Source organism: Suncus etruscus, chromosome 2 (genome assembly GCF_024139225.1).
Source record: "Suncus etruscus isolate mSunEtr1 chromosome 2, mSunEtr1.pri.cur, whole genome shotgun sequence".
Classification (NCBI taxonomy): domain Eukaryota; kingdom Metazoa; phylum Chordata; class Mammalia; order Eulipotyphla; family Soricidae; genus Suncus; species Suncus etruscus.
Window position 1 is genome coordinate 17,670,032 of NC_064849.1, and position 16,492 is coordinate 17,686,523.

Genomic DNA, 16,492 nt, shown 5'->3' on the forward strand with positions numbered 1-16,492 from the left:
TTCTACTCCCTCATTCATTCACATTGTTATGATAGTTCTCAGTGTAGTTATTACTCTAACTGCACTTTTCACTCTTTTTTTTATATTTTTTTTATTTTTAATTATGAGAACAAGGATGCAAAGAAAGAGGACAAGGTAAAGTTACAGTGGAAGGACAATCACCCATAACATAATTCTCAGAAGTCCCCTTGCTGATATCTTAACTTTGCAATTTCAGCCAAAGAACCAAAGAACATTAAGATAAATAAGACAGAATCCATGTACAATTACTTTGTCCCTCAAGTCCCCAGATTGTAACACATTATAATATTTCTTAACAGCATACCAGGCAATCTAAAGCCATAAAACTTACATAACTCCTTAAACATTACAGGCATAGTATTTTTTTACATTTCCATATACATGCATATTAGCTTAAGTTAACCTCAAATTTTAAGTGGGTTCTTTTTAAGGATTAGAGTCAAAGGAGCACAGTAAAAATGGTGTTAGAGTAGCAATTGTTGTTTGCATAGGCCCATCAAAATATGAGGGACATGGAAAGAAATAACCTTGGCCTAAATACAAAGAGACCTGACCCCTGAAGTTTCCTGGCACAAGACCAACTCTCTAAGCTCCAGGCAAGCTAGATCATCCAATCCAAGACATTGTCTGTAGTGCCAACACACTTTTATTTTTCACACAGTCTCTGTTGTTGGTATCATGTTTCTGTATTAAAGATCCTGGAATCTGCATATCCTACATTGAAGTCAGGATGTGGAGCATCCTCTCGTTTCACCTCACAATCAAAGGGCAATGCAGGGAGCCCTGTCCTGTAAGCAGGTCGTTGTGGTTGTGTAGTAATTATATAGACTGCTACTTTGCTGATTTATTGTTTCTACTTTTAGTTACATTTTAGGGTCTTCTATATATCTAGTGACATGTCTGATTAATATGTGTAGATACACATAATATAGATAGAGATAGAAATAAGAGACAGAGATAGAGATATGTAAAACTGGAAATAAGTGTGACATAAAGGAGCCCTCATTAATTGTTGATGAGAATGTCCTCTGATCTAGATTCTTTGGTGAAGGAATCAAATAATTTAACTAAAAGTTAAAGAGGAACATAGATAGAAGGTCTGGATCATATGTGTGGTGGCTAAGAGCAGGAATAGTTGCACCAAAGTCATAATTGTCAATTAGCAAAAATGGAGATATGGGTGCAAAGAGCAAAAGTCAAACCAAAAGTGACATTGAGGAAAAATGAAAGATCATGAACACTTTGGTGGTAGTAGCTTTGTAAATTAATGCCATGAATTTAAACTCTATTTTAATAATATTATCTAAACTATAATAAAGTTTAAGTAAACAGCGAATAAGTAAATGAGGGTATATATTTTTATTATATCTCAGTAATACTTAGAAACAGTATAACAGACTCTAGTTATTCCATAAAGTTTTATTATCCACCTTCTTTTCATGTGCTCATGTTAATCCAATCTGAGGCAGAAACAAAAATGTAGTTGCTTGATGCTTAACCTGTCATGAACATGCAGCGTGTAGTATGTTCAAGCAATAATGCAATTGAAGTCATGTACAGTGGGGCTTTGATGTCGATTTTGGGAATGATTGAAGAAAAGAAATCCTCTGAATTTATGTTCTATCAAATAAGAGATTATCACATAATATGATGAAATACATACAGGCATATCAAAGTATGCAGGAAACTGTGTACTTTTTCTATAATTTAAATTTAGCTCTTAAAAGCCTATTGAAGTGCTGGAAACTGCGTGCTGAACATTTAAATTTTTCATCAGTAAATAAATGTATCCCTTATGTGAGATTTACAACTGCTTTTATGTTTTATTTAAGATTAAGCCTCTCAGCAAAAATCTGTGAGAAAACAGTTCTAAAGCGAGTTTTGAAAGAGCTGTGGAAACTGGTCCTTAACAAAATAGAAAAGCAAATTGTTCTTCCACCTCTGACAGACCAAACAGTAAGTATTTGCTATTAAATATACGCTAAAACTAAAGTTTAGTTAGACTTTCAAAATAGTGTTTTATTTAAATAAATGCATGTAATCAATGTTCAAACAATGGGTACATTGTTTTGGATTCAGATATTTGGATGTTCTCTCAGCTCTCTAGATACCTTTATTTTTCACCTCAATTTGGGAAAATCCCAAACTTATTTTTAAAAATATCTTTATACTATTCTCTTTTTATTCCTTCTAGAACTATTAGTGTTCTGATGATTAATAGAGCCTGATGTTGCTCATATTTTTTTCATATTTCTAAATCTCATTTCATTTTATCTCCCACTTGATTTATCACTATGATTGTATATTCAATTTCTGATGCCACAGTTCACCACATAATGAAATTATAGATGCAGATTTTTATGTCACAAATGTTTGGATAATGTTGAGCTGTGACTATTATGTAAAAGTTTTCTTATTTTAATTTTTATGTGCTAGCACAACTTAAAAGAGTTTAGTGATGTATATTACTATTTCTATAGTATTAAGTCTAATTTATCTTCAAACTAGCATTTCTAAGATCTTAAAATTATCTTCCATTTCCTTAATAAAACACTAATACAAGTGATAGTTATCATCACTAGCATGCCTTATTTTGATAACATGAAACTATTTATGTATGTTTTTTTTGAGATCCCAGAATTTATAAGGTTCTCATGTGTTTTCAGGGACCCCAGATGATTTTCATAGCAGCTAAAGATCTTGGCCAATTATCCAAACTGAAGGTAATGAAAATATTTTAAAATTTCCTTATTCAAAGAAAAAATGCACTAACTGCAAGTTTGTAAGAAACCACCCTTTATTACCTAGTATAGCATTTTATGTATATGTATTCCATATATATGGCAATATGGAATGTACAATGGAAGTGTGGGTTAAAGATCACATAATCTGATTAAGGATAAAACAGATAAAAGTTTAATGACTGAATTGTACTTTATTTGTTTTACTTCAAATCTCTGATGTTTTCTAGACTAGGGCAAATGACTTTTTTTTACTTTGAATTTTAACATCCAGTATTAGTATTTTGTGAAAAAAGTAGAGAACATTTTATATACCAAGTAGGCTTTGTATAAATGAAGGCAAAAATGAAGGCAAAAATGAACACTTAATAGAAAAGCAATAATAATGGAGAGCCGTTTTGAACAAAATAAGAAGACTAATGAGAAACAATGAAAGTCATCAAAGTCATTCTTAAAAATATCAATATATTCAACATTTATTATATATAGACTGGTTTGCTGAGTAACACTAAACTTATTTGCTATTTTGTTTTTGAACATGGAAGCCCAAGATTTGTTCCTATCTCAAAGAAACTTGACTCTTCAAAATATTTTATGACTGGAATATTTCACTTAGTATACTGTTCTCAGGTTTAGCAGTGTTGTTCAATGTTAGGATATTCTTCATCTTAGAATTTGAAGAATATTTAATACAGATATATGTTAAATATTATCTGCCAATTTACTCATTAGTGAACTACACTGTACCTATATCAAAAATATAATTTGGGACATTGGTGATGGGAATGTTGCACTGGTGATGGGTGGTGTTCTTTACATGACTGAAACCCAAACACAATCATGTATGTAATCAAGGTGTTTAAATAAAATATTAAAAAATACATGGTTTTTTTTCCATTCAGCTATTTGAATATACTACTGAATGAGAGCAGGTGACAGAAACAGAAAATCTTAGTTTGGGCCCAGAGAGATAGCACAGCGGCGTTTGCCTGGCAAGCAGCCTATCCAGGACCAAAGGTGGTTGGTTCGAATCCCGGTGTCCCATATGGTCCCCCGAACCTGCCAGGAGCTATTTCTGAGCAGACAGCCAGGAGTAACCCCTGAGCACCGCCGGGTGTGACCCAAAAACCAAAAAAAAAAAGAAAATCTTAGTTTAAAAAATCTTATCTCAACTGCTCCAACAAAGCTATAGGATTTAGGCTCCCTAATATTTAGATTTGCTATTTGTAAAATGCAGAACATTTTATGCTACTAGGGAGTGTGAGGATACATGAGAGCATAAATACATAGTTTTTTGTGTTAATTACAAAGAATGCGTCACCCTTTTACATACTAGATTGCTGAGATTTTTGTGTATAAAACACAAAAATGGTATTCATTTAACTGCATCACTTAATTACATTACATTACTTAATAAGAATTGTTTCTTACATATGTTATTGATTTCAGTGTGAAGGGAGCAGAGTAAAAGATAGATGTCACTGCCAAACTACTATTTCAGATCTTAGTTTTCTTGCAAATTTTGTTTTTACCCTTATATTAATTCTCCAGAAATTCTTGTTCCTGATTGAAAAATGAGAATATAGTGTGCTATTATTTCCTATATAAAACCATAAAAGTGAGGATGCTTAAAGTTTTATTGCAAAAAAAGAGTTCCAACTAACGCACCTAGAATCTCTGTGATTTTGGGAAAAACGCAATATCATGCTTCAGTTTTCTGAGCTGAAATGATAGAGAAGCTAGAACAATTTTTCTTTCAAGTGATAGAAGGCCAAGACAAACATTAATCAAGCAGTTTTGTTATTTATTGCTACATATAATTTATTGCTACATATAATTTTATAGTCCTGGTATAACAGGTTTCCCTTATTGCTTGATTAAGAATTCAAACAGTGTTACAAAACCCATTTAACTCACACTCTGAACTCTGTTCTTTCTTTGATACATTGCAGTTATAAACCTCTCATCATATTGACTTTGCTCTGGATCTAACATCCTTTGAAACCTAAGGCTTGTTAAAAAAAAAAAAATTTAGTGCAAGGAATTTCAACAAGGTCCAATGACGCTATACTGGCTCATATGAAGAGTTATCATTCCAGAGTCTTTCATTATCACTCAACTAATAACAAACATTATTTGAATTTATTCAATACCTATGTGTGAAACTAGTGTTCTGTCAATCCTGTTTAAATTTTATGAACTCTGAATCTTATGACTATATGCAAGTGAAGTAATAAACATGAGTCCACACAAAACATAATACTTTACTATTTTCTATTAAAAATTTCTTCAATGTTTCCTAGATTATAATAAATAAAAATGAAGTATAACTAAATGTTTATACAGAAACATTGAAATCATCTGAAGAACTAAAATTTGAGTCTTGTTACACAAGTTTAGTAAAATTAATATAAGAATATTTTTCTTTTACCAGACTGATTTTTTAAAAATCTTTACATTTTAATCAATTAAATTTTAAATTATACAGCAATAGATCTCAGTATTATTATATTATATATATTATCTATATATTTATATATTATATATTTATATATTAATTTTATATGCCTAATTTATTGCTATGTGATGCTATCATATTTTGTCATAAAATAAGTTGGATAATAGAATATGGTAACCAATAATACCTCTAGATTTTTTATTTGAAAAAGCATTAACTCATTTTTGAGACCTCCATACTTGAATGAGTTGTTATAATCCTAGAAAATTACATTCATCTATAATTATAATTTTTGACAGAGCCATATGTTATTTATTTATTAACATCTATTTAAAATAATTTTTACCATGCTTTGATGCAAGTAAAGATTGATGAAGCAAGAAATTTAACACAAAATATTTATATTTTCTTTCCTTAGAGCATTTCCCTCTGTAATTTGGTGAACATTTCTCACTGTCTTGGAAATTAATAAGTATTTGACATTTCTGGGTTTTTTTTTTTACAAAAAATCAGATGAACTTGTATGTTTTAGTTATAATTTCTGCATTATTCAGGAGTATGGACCACAGATTCATTAAACATTTTGGCATATTTTCAGCAATATTCAAGGAAGTACTATTCCATTCAAGTACTACACCCTACAAGATTATTAAAAGAAATGCAATTCGGTTACCAAAAGTATATTGAGCTTCTAGTAGGTGATAATTGCCAGGAGAGGAAGTGAAAGGTTGCAGAACCTAGCATTTGATTATCTTCAAAAAAAATTACAGCATCTACTAAGGAACGTGTCCAAGAAAACGAAGCCTGAAAGAAATATATCAGCCACTGAATATAATAGCACGATTTGTACACTGCACAAAATTCACAGCTAAGGGAACAAATAACAGAGAGTTAGCACTCATGTTTCACCAGCTAAGCCATATGTGCTGGTGTGAAACTGTGCTTTGTATGAATAGAGGAAAATTTTTATTACCGACCAAAAGCAATGTAACCAAACCATATCTACTCATGTAGGTTTTTTCTTTAATTTATACTTAGCCACTTACAGAGATTAGAAATCAAGATTCAGACAGATTCTGAAATTCAGAAAGATTCTTTTTAATTGATCTGTGTATTTGAATCACCTATAATAAATCTAGCACTCAATCTATGGGGTATTGTAAATGAGGATGATATTGTCAATCTACTGTACATTGTCAGATTAGGGTGATGGCAGCCCTAGGGAGATACTATTGATTTGGGACACAGGAGCGTAAACATTTTCAGTAATTTTATAGACAAATTTCTACTATTGATACAGCTTCAGAGTTTTTCATTATTTCATATTTAAGTTTTGAGTGATGGATTGAAACACTGTACAGCAAACAATAAAGAAAAACCATCATAAAATATTTTAATCAATAAAAATAAACTTGAGTACATATTACAGGTTTTTCTCTTTTTTCCTAATATTAATGTGTAAGTATAGTATAAAGCCATTTCCCATCAAAATATTACTTTTCATGTAAACAGTAAGCAAAATAATCATATAAATATTTCTACATGAAGAAAATGTTTCAAATAGGATGCTTGTTGATGAGGATTTTGTGGCTGGTTTTTGCTAAAAAACGTGAATGGATTACTTTGCAAAAAAATATTACCTTGTTTTCCAGGAACATATGATTGGAGAGGATGCTAAGGGTCTGACACCCAGGCAGTGTGCTATAATGGAGGTGGTACTGGCTACCATTAAGGTAGGTTCAATTTCCCTGGCTGTATATCCAGAGTTTTGTATGTATGCTTAAAGGAAGATATGTCTGGTACACACCTCTGGTGTGTATGGATTCACTAAATGGTTGTGGAGATATCAGAGTTACCTGCCTCATCTGCTATTAAAGCCATTTAACTCTGCTCTTATATTTGCTTCCTTTTCTCTTCAGAAATTGTGCATAAAACCTAGGTTCTGAAGTGTTTACAAAAATAAAGTTGTGTGTACAAAGAACAATTACAAACATGTCTTTGAGAACATCAAGTTAAAAAAAAAATACCTTTTTGTGGGGCCGGAGAGGTGACTCAAAGCAGTAAAGTGTCTGCCTTGCGTCTAGCCTAGGACGGACCTCGGTTAGATCCTCCTTCATCCCATATGGTCCCCCAAGCCAGGAGCGATTTCTGAGGGCATAGCCAGAGGTAATTACCCTTGAGTGTCACCGGGTCTGGCCCAAAAATTAAAAACAAAATCTTTTTGTATTGTCTGTTTATTGAATTGTTTTTCAAGTGCTCCATCTTTTTTCCTTTTTTTATATAAATCTTTGTTTAAGCACCATGATTACAAACATGCTTTTAGTTGGATTTTAGTCATAAAAAAGAACATCCTCTTCACCAGTGCAACCTTCCCACCACCATCTCCCTTTTTTCTATTGTAAGTACAATCATATAATTTTCTGCTGAAAACTCAACAGAAGTGTGCTCTGTGCATTGCTTTTTTTTTATATCCGAAAGTTATTTAGTATAGGATAAATATGGGCAGAGCACAAAATGCAACTTAGGAGGCGTCTGTTTTTGTTTGTTTGTTTGTTTGTTTGTGCCACAACTGGAAGTGCTTAGGACTTATTTCTGGCTCTTTTCTCAGGGATCACTCCTGGAACCAAATGTGGTGCTGGGAAAAAATCAAATTTGAGTGCTTGGAAGGCAAGTGCCCAACTTGCCATATTAAATTCAGTTTCAGCCCCTTACGAGACTTCTTTTACACATAACTCCTTATATTTTATATAAATACGTAAATTTTTATACAAACATTATATTATGTTTGTATAAATATGCATATATGTTTATCAAAGATAAAATATAGTCTCCTGGAGCCAGTGAGGTGGTGCTAGAGGTAAGGTGTCTGCCTTGCAAGTGCTAGCCAAGGAAGAACCATGGTCCCATCCCCCAGCGTCCCATATGGTCCCCCCAAGCCAGGGGCAATTTCTGAATGCTTAGCCAGGAGTAATGCCTGAGCATCAAATGGGTGTGGCCCAAAAATAAAAAAATAATATATATATAGTCTCCTAAGCTAAAACAATGTCCACATTATAGTTAGGGAAAACATGTCTTTTCCAAGAGAAAAGAATATCTTCATTATAGAGAAAGAAGATTTCAACAGTATTCATGAAAACACTACTGCATGTGTAAAAATTAGAAATTTTCTCTTTATAGTATTTGTCTTAGAGTTTCAGCATTGAATGTTGCCATCCTTTGCTACCTTATTGTCAAAGACCTGAAAAATTAAAGTTTTGAGATGATAATTCTTTGAAATATGTTTCAACTAGGGAGTATAAATTTAGACAGTGAGATTTCTATAGTGGAGTTTCTAACAATAGTATTTTCTGAAAGTATGAACATTTTGCAAAGATATGTTTGAATAAAATAGATTAGAAATGGATATAATAAAATAAGAATATTTTTCAAAATAATTTTCATAAATATGAATAATAAATGATTAACCTTTAGAATAATAGCAACTCTAATGGCTACATATAGCAAAATGCTTGTGAATACTAATAAGAAATATGGAGTGCACCAGGAGGGGAAAATATAAAAATTTTAATACAAATGCAACCCTCCATCAGTTTTATTATGCCAATGTCTGAGTTTAAGAGAGGACAAAAATTGGAATCTACAAAAATAGACAATGGCAGTTAATAAAATTAAAAACCTAGCTCCTTTTTCAAGTCCAACAGGCCTCTTTTTCAAAAAAAGTTATTGTTTATAATCACATCTATGGGCTTTGTATTTTTTTCTTTCTTTTCTTACTATTTTTTTCTGATTCAAATCTTTGATAAGTTCTCTCAAACATTAAACTGAGTTTTTATTTTAAAAAGTATAAATACAAGGGCCAAATCAGTGGTGCAGAGGTAGAATGTGTGCTTGAATGCACTAACCTAGAATGGACCTTGGTTTAATCCCCTGATGTCCTATATGGTCACCCTAACACGAGGGTGTTTATTGTTCCAGATGAACTTCATAAGTGTTTGATCCACTTCTTTGAAGCATGTCATGGGTGCATTTAGGGATCGCATTAAATCTGTATAATGCTTTGGGAAGTGTTGCCATTTTAATGATATTAATCCTGCCAATCTATGAGCAGGGTATGTGTTTCCATTTCCATGTGTCTTCTCTTATTTCTTGGAGCAGGGCTTTGTAGTTTTCTTTGTATAGGTCCTTCACATCTTTGGTCAAGTTGACTCCAAGATATTTGAGTTTGTGTGGCACTAATGTGAATGTGATTGCCTTCTTAACGTACATCTCTTCCCTATCATTATTGGTGTATAGAAAGGCCATTGATTTCTGTGTGTTAATTTTGTAGCCTGCCACCTTGCTATATGAATATATATTTTCTAGAAGCTTTTTGGTAGAGTCTTTAGGGTTTTCTAAGTAGAGTATCATGTCATCTGCAAACAGTGAGAGCTTGACTTCTTCTTTTCCTATCTGGATTCCCTTGATATATTTTTTCTAACCTGATCACTATAGCAAGTACTTCCAGTACTTTGTTGAAGAGGAGTGGTGAGAGCGGACAGCCTTGTCTTGTACCAGAATTTAGAGGAAAGTCTTTTAGTTTTTCTCCATTGAGGATAATATTTGCCATTGGCTTGTGGTAGATGGCTTCAACTAGATTGAGAAAGGTTCCTTTCATTCCCATCTTGCTGAGAGTTTTGATCAAGAATGGGTGTTGGACCATGCTTTCTCTGCGTCTATTGATATGATCATGTGATTTTTATTTTTCTTGTTGTTGATGTTGTGTATGATGTTGATAGATTAATGGATGTTAAACCATCCTTGCATTCCTGGGATGAAACCTACTTGATCGTAGTGTATGATCTTCTTGATGATGCATTGGATCCTATTTGCCAGGATTTTGTTGAAGATCTTTGCATCTTCATTCATCAGGGATATTGGTCTGTAATTTTCGTTTTTGGCAGCATCTCTGTCTGGTTTTGGTATCAAGGTGATGTTGGCTTCATAAAAGCTGTTTGGGAGTATTCCTGTTTTTTCAATTTTATGGAAGAGCCTGGCTAGGATTGGTAGTATCTCCTCTTAAAAGGTGTAAAAAAATTCATTAGGAAATCCATCTGGGCCTGGGATTTTCTTTTTGGGCAGATGTTTGATTACAGTTTCAATTTCCTCAGTAGTAATGGGGATGTTTAGATATGCTACATCCTCCTTACTTAACTGTGGAAGGTTATAAGTGTCCAAAAATTTATCCATTTCTTCTATGTTTAGTAGCATAAAGTTTCTCAAAGTAGTCTCTGATTATCCTTTGGATCTCTGCAATATCTGTCATGATCTCTTCCTTTTTCTTTCAAATACAGGTTATCAGGTTACTCTCTCTTTCTTTGTGAATTTTGCCAGTGGTCTATCTAAATCTTGTGTATTTTTTTAAAGAACCAACTTCTGCTTTCGTTGATCTTTTGGATTGTTTTTTGAGTTTCCACTTCATTGATTTCTGCTTTCAGCTTTGTTATTTCCTTCTGTCTCCCTATTTTTGGTTCCTTTTGTTGGACATTTTCTAATTTTATGAACTGCATCATTAAATTATTCAGGTATGCCCCTTCTTTCTACCTGATGTGTGCTTGCAAAGCTATAAATTTTCCTCTCAGAACCGCTTTTACTGTGTCCCATAGGTTCTGGCAGTTTGTGTCTTCATTATCATTTGTTTCCCAAAAAGTTTTGATTTCCTTTTTTTATCAAAGACTTCTATTTTCATCTGTTCACATTCCTTGAGAACTTTTTTTATTGCCTGATAGCTTGTCTTAAGGTTCTTTTCCAATTTCTTCTGCTGTGTTGAGATTTTCTGCATCTGATTTTCCAGCACGTTGATTCTGTCCTCAGCTGCTGTTAACCTGCTGGAGATGCTATTCACTGAGTTTTTCAGTTGAGCTACCATGTTTTTCAGATCTGTTATTTCAGTTTTGAGTTTTCTGATTTCTCTCTTTGTGTTCTGTTCAGACCGATCTATGCTTTCTTTGAGTTCTAAGAACATCATCCATACTTCTATTCTAAGTTCCTTATCCGAGAGGTTAATCAGATGGTTGGAATTTTGGGGGTCATCCGAGCTATCAAGCTATCATCTCCATTCTCTGTGCATGGTGTTTGCCTAAGAGGTTTCCTCATTGTCAAGCCTGTAGTTGATTTTTTTTCAGTGTGTTGTGGTGGGGTTTATTGGTTAGAAAGAGTGTGCGGCTGCGAAGTAAAATGCACTCTTCTGGGGCCTCTAGGTGACAGTTTTCTAGGGGGTTCGCTTCCCAGGCCTCTAAGGAGAGCTTCAAGAATTCAGAAAAGACAGAAGAGCACAGGAGAGAGTTCCCTTCAGGTCCTCAGGGTCCTCAGAAGAAAGATAGTGAAATTTTTAAAGAATCAGGGTTCTCCTTTCTTCACAAATAATTCACTTTTTTTCTATAAGAATAATTTTATTTTGACCAAAGTGAATTACATATCTTTCACAGTAATATTTTAGGAACATATTAACATTAAAACAGGGGATTCCCAACAACAAAGTTGTCCTCCTTCCACCTTACAAGTCATATCCCCTTCCCTTACACCCCGGGGTGCTAGTATAAGTGATTTCCTCTGTGTCTAGCTTGTTGTAGATTAGGTATCGATTCTTTTGTCATTGGCTTTGAATTTGGTGTTGAAGTCTGATCATTTTTACTACTACTCAGTGATCATACAATTGTTTGGTCTTGGTACCCTCCATTATTTCCTCCTTCACATGAGAGGCAGAGCAAGATGATTCAAGTTATGCAAATTCAAACCTCAGCAATGTAAAGAAACACTGTCTATTTTCTTAGGGGCTCTTTTAGAGTCAACAATGATTACAGTTTCTAAAAATCAAAGAGCATACAATAACTATAGGTCCTTATATCCTGTTGGAAGAGAAACAGTATCCCTGGTTCAGAACACAGTATAGAAAACTTCTATAATAAGGAAAAGTGAAGTCATAAAATTTGCCTAGACATGTATGTACTTGGATATTATTATGAATGAAATGAAATGAGTCAGAGGAAGATGGATAGACATAGAATAGTCCCACTCATAAGTGGGATATAAGAAAAATAAGACAGTATGGTAATAAGATACAGAAACAAAAGAGATGAAGGCCAGGAGGACCAAACCATGACATGAAGCTTGTCACAAAAGGCAGTGAGTCAGTTAGAGAACTAACCGCACTGACAAGAACCATGACAATGATAGTGAGAGAGAGAAGCAGAATGCTTGTCCTGAAGATAAGCAGAGGGGAGGGAAATGGGGGACATTGGTGGCAGGAAAGTTGCACTGGTGAAGGATGGTGTACATTTTATGACTGAAACCCAACCACAAATACGTAACCTCGGTGCTTAAATAAAGAAATTATTATTAGAAAAGGAAATTAAAAAATCTTCCAGAATTTTTATTTTTAAGGGAAAATTATTAACTACATTACATTTGAATGCTACAGAAACTTTACTAGCTACGAATCAGCATGAAGTTCCCAATTCCTAAAATTTGGTTATAGAACATGCCTTAAGCATTGAGGAAATAAATAATAATCTCAACTCAAAAAGGAAAAATATATCCAAAGAAAACAATAAAAATAAATTCAACTCTCTTGACTATATGTTTATATAAATCATATGGGAAATCCATTATCCTACATTTGTTCCATGTTGGTTAATTTCCAATAAAAATGGATTTTTTTCTTTATCTATAGAAATGATTCCCTTCATGATTGAATTGTATCTGGTATATGTGATCTGTGCTCACTGTGGAGAAGCTTTTATTCTTAGTAACAGCAGCTAACTGTTTTTTCCTCTCTTAGCATTTATATAATCTGTATTGGGTCAATCTTGAACCATCTCCTTACATGATGCACTAAAAAGATGAAAGTATTATTTCTGCCTTTAAAAAAAATCCTGCTGTTCACCTTCTGTAGAATTACTCAGATTATTGGAAAAAACTGACATATTTTATCAACTAATGATAATAGTAAAATCTTACACTCAGCTCATAGAGTACCAAAACAAAAGGATAACTAACAAAGAGCAAAAATAAATGTACCTAAAAGGATCAAACAGATGAAGAAAACATTCATCAACAGAATATACCCTGAAATAATAAATTGTATGTCTATGAACAATATCATTTACATCATTATAATTTAATTTATAGAAATTCAAATAGTGCAAGAAAAGAACCATGAATTCAGATGGTTGGACATGCTAGACAAAAGGCCACTCATAATTTTTATCATTTATTGCTTAGCAACCTTTCACAATTTTTCACAAAACTCAGTTGTCCTAAGATATAACAAAATATGATATATGCTTCTTTTACTCACTGCTGTGATTTTTTAATCATTTATCCTAAGGTTTCAAAAGACTGGGGCTTGTCTCTAAAACTATGTCAGAGAATAGGTTTCCTTTCAAAGATTCTGCTATTCTTTATCAGCTCGCTGCTCTTTTAGATTGAATTATTTCATTTGATGGATCCTTGGTTCTAGGAAACAGACCACCATAAAGCATATCAATTCTTCAAACAGACTGAGACCAAGATCAAAAGAACTAAGCAAAATTTCCTCCCTCAAAACATCTGTCATCTTGGACTCACAGTTCTCAATATACTTTTTATATAAAAATATATGACACTTTTATAAAAAGATCACAATGGGGACTGGAGAAATAGTACAGCAGGAAAGTACTTGCATGCGGTCAATTTGGGTTTGATCTCCAGCATCCAGTAAAAGGTCTCCCAATCACCACTAGGAGTAATTTCTGAGTGCAGAGCTAGTAATAACCGCTGAGCATTGCCAGGTGTTACTGAAAGCAAACACACACACACCAAAAAAAAAGGAAACAAGATAGCACTAAAGAATACTTTCAAGCACTATCTCTTAGAGTGAAAGAAAAGACTAGTCCCATTTGTCTAAACTCCTTTGACTACTTGTGTTTTCACAGGCTCCAAGCTAAAATTGGTCATGGAATTCTAACGGCCATGGGCTTTCTTCCTTGAAGAGAGGGGTCGCTTTTGTAATTTTTTTTCAAGTCATATTCCCACTGTCTGCTTTCTCTAGTCTTCACTTTAATCTTCATTTTGAATCTTTTCACTACAAATGACCAACCTTTTTACTACAGGTCTCTGAGTAAGAAATAAAATTGAAATCATTTTTGAGATGGTATTTCTATTCAGAAATGTTCAAGGAGAGAAGGATGATAAAAAGGCATTTAAGAGAGTGCATTGGAAAAATATGTTTAGTTTTCTCAGAGAATTTCATTCTGTGAGAATCATTTATAATCAGAAGTCAGGTTTCAATGAGAATAGGTTAGCAGTATTGTTCCAAAGACGAGAGAAACCTTTGTGCTAACTTAACAAAATGGATAAATTTATTTATTGGTGATATACTACACCCAGCAGTACTATTCCTGGGTTATTATTCATGAATAACCCCTGTCTGTGATTGTAGTATCATATGCAGTGTCTATTAGGCATCAAAAGATAATTGTGTGGCCAGAGTGACAGCACTATGAATAGAGTGTTTGCCTTGCACACAGCCCACCTGGGTTCAATCCCCAGAATCCTTTATGGTCCCCAAAACTGCCAAGTGTAATTTCTGAGTAAAGACCCTGAAGTAACCCCTGAGTGCCCAATTGCTCCACCTTGTAAAAGAGAGAGAATTAATAGCATGCTAGGCAAAATCTTTAACTGCTTTATAAACTCTCCAGATCTGAACAGATTTATAGATCATTATTATACATGATTATAAAAATATTTCATCATTCTATGTTTTAGTGATATGTTTACACATATACTGTACTTATATTTTATTATAAGTTATTTTATCACTATATTTTACAGTAATATATTTTATGTTCTATCACACAGACCGTATATGTCTGACATCAAAAAGATCTATGTACAGAATATTTTCAGTATTCAAAATATTAATATTTCTCAATGATCACTTGATTATCAAAAGTACATATATTTATAATCTATAAATTGTGTGATGTTTTGAGGGTTTTTTTGGAATTACAATCACCCAAAGGGGTAATCTCTACGTTTTGTTACATTTGTCAAACAGATTTATTTCATTTTTCTCAAAGTTCCAGGAATGTTGATTTCCCAAAAATCAATCTACATCTTTAGTCTGTCTTATATCTACACCATTGTATGTATCTACACCATTCGAGGACAGGAAGATAGTGATAGCAGATAGTTAACATAGAATCGCAAATTAATTTCTGGAATATTTGAAGAAAGAAGCTACCTAATGTATGAGATTTTGATAATTCTGGATATATTTTATGTTCTGGAAAGAAAAATAAAAAATAAAGTTGACAATTCTTAACTAGATTCTTAAAATGATCCCGTTTGCTTAACTCAAATTGAAATGATAGGAAAATAAAAAAACAATCATATATTTCTATATGTGACACAGAGTATGATTTCTAAGATATAATAAATCTGAATTCGATGTTGATTTAGCAATTGACATACGGGAACACTCTTTTAATTTATTTGCTTACATTGAGCATACTGTGTAATTCCACTTGAACTTCATTATTTAAGCAACAAAATTCCTACTTCATTACATTTTCTCAAATGCCTCTCCTCCTTATTGTTATTTTTTTCCATTTTAGCAATATTTCCATGCAGGAGGAAATGGCCTGAAAAAGAACTTCTTGGAAAAGAGCCCAGATCTTCAGTCCCTGAGATATGCTCTCAGTCTTTATACTCAAACTACTGATGCCTTGATAAAGAAATTCATAGACACTCAAACAACCCAGAGTAAGTGTTAAAAAGAAATAACTGAATAATGGCTAAAATTTATCATAGGAATAATTGCAAGTAGTATTAATAACTTTTACTATAATGAATTGAAACATCAAAAATAATGATTCCCAGATTTTATAATACTCATAAATTATAATGTAATACATAATTTTGATAAAACTAAAATATTTTAAAACTAAAACTATATTGGATAGGTTCATTTTTGCTAGTGATTCTAATGTCATAAATCTAATAAGACTATGCTATTTTTCTTCAGTTCAATATATATTTAAAATATTTAATATTGTCAATCATGGTAACTTACCAAATGTTGGCATGTATTGCCCAAATTTTGACTTAAAATGTGACATTTATTTCCTGCGCTTGGTTTAAAACAAGGAATATTATTTTATCTGAATTCTATATAGAAAAAATTATATTTTATTTTTAAAAAGGCTAAGAGGCGATATTTTATTTTAAACTCAAATTATTTTCATGTGACACA

At 32.7% G+C, this 16,492-nt stretch overlaps 1 protein-coding gene across 1 annotated transcript in view; it reads left to right on the forward strand.

The window, feature by feature from the left end:
• The window catches only part of UNC13C (unc-13 homolog C), a 278,305-nt gene that overhangs the window by 233,584 nt on the left and 28,229 nt on the right, over window positions 1-16,492 (forward strand). The window contains exons 23-26 of the mRNA XM_049768904.1: window positions 1,854-1,977; window positions 2,688-2,744; window positions 6,873-6,953; window positions 15,855-16,002. Coding sequence (XP_049624861.1) covers window positions 1,854-1,977; window positions 2,688-2,744; window positions 6,873-6,953; window positions 15,855-16,002 — 410 coding nt within the window. The remainder of the gene's footprint in view (window positions 1-1,853; window positions 1,978-2,687; window positions 2,745-6,872; window positions 6,954-15,854; window positions 16,003-16,492) is intronic.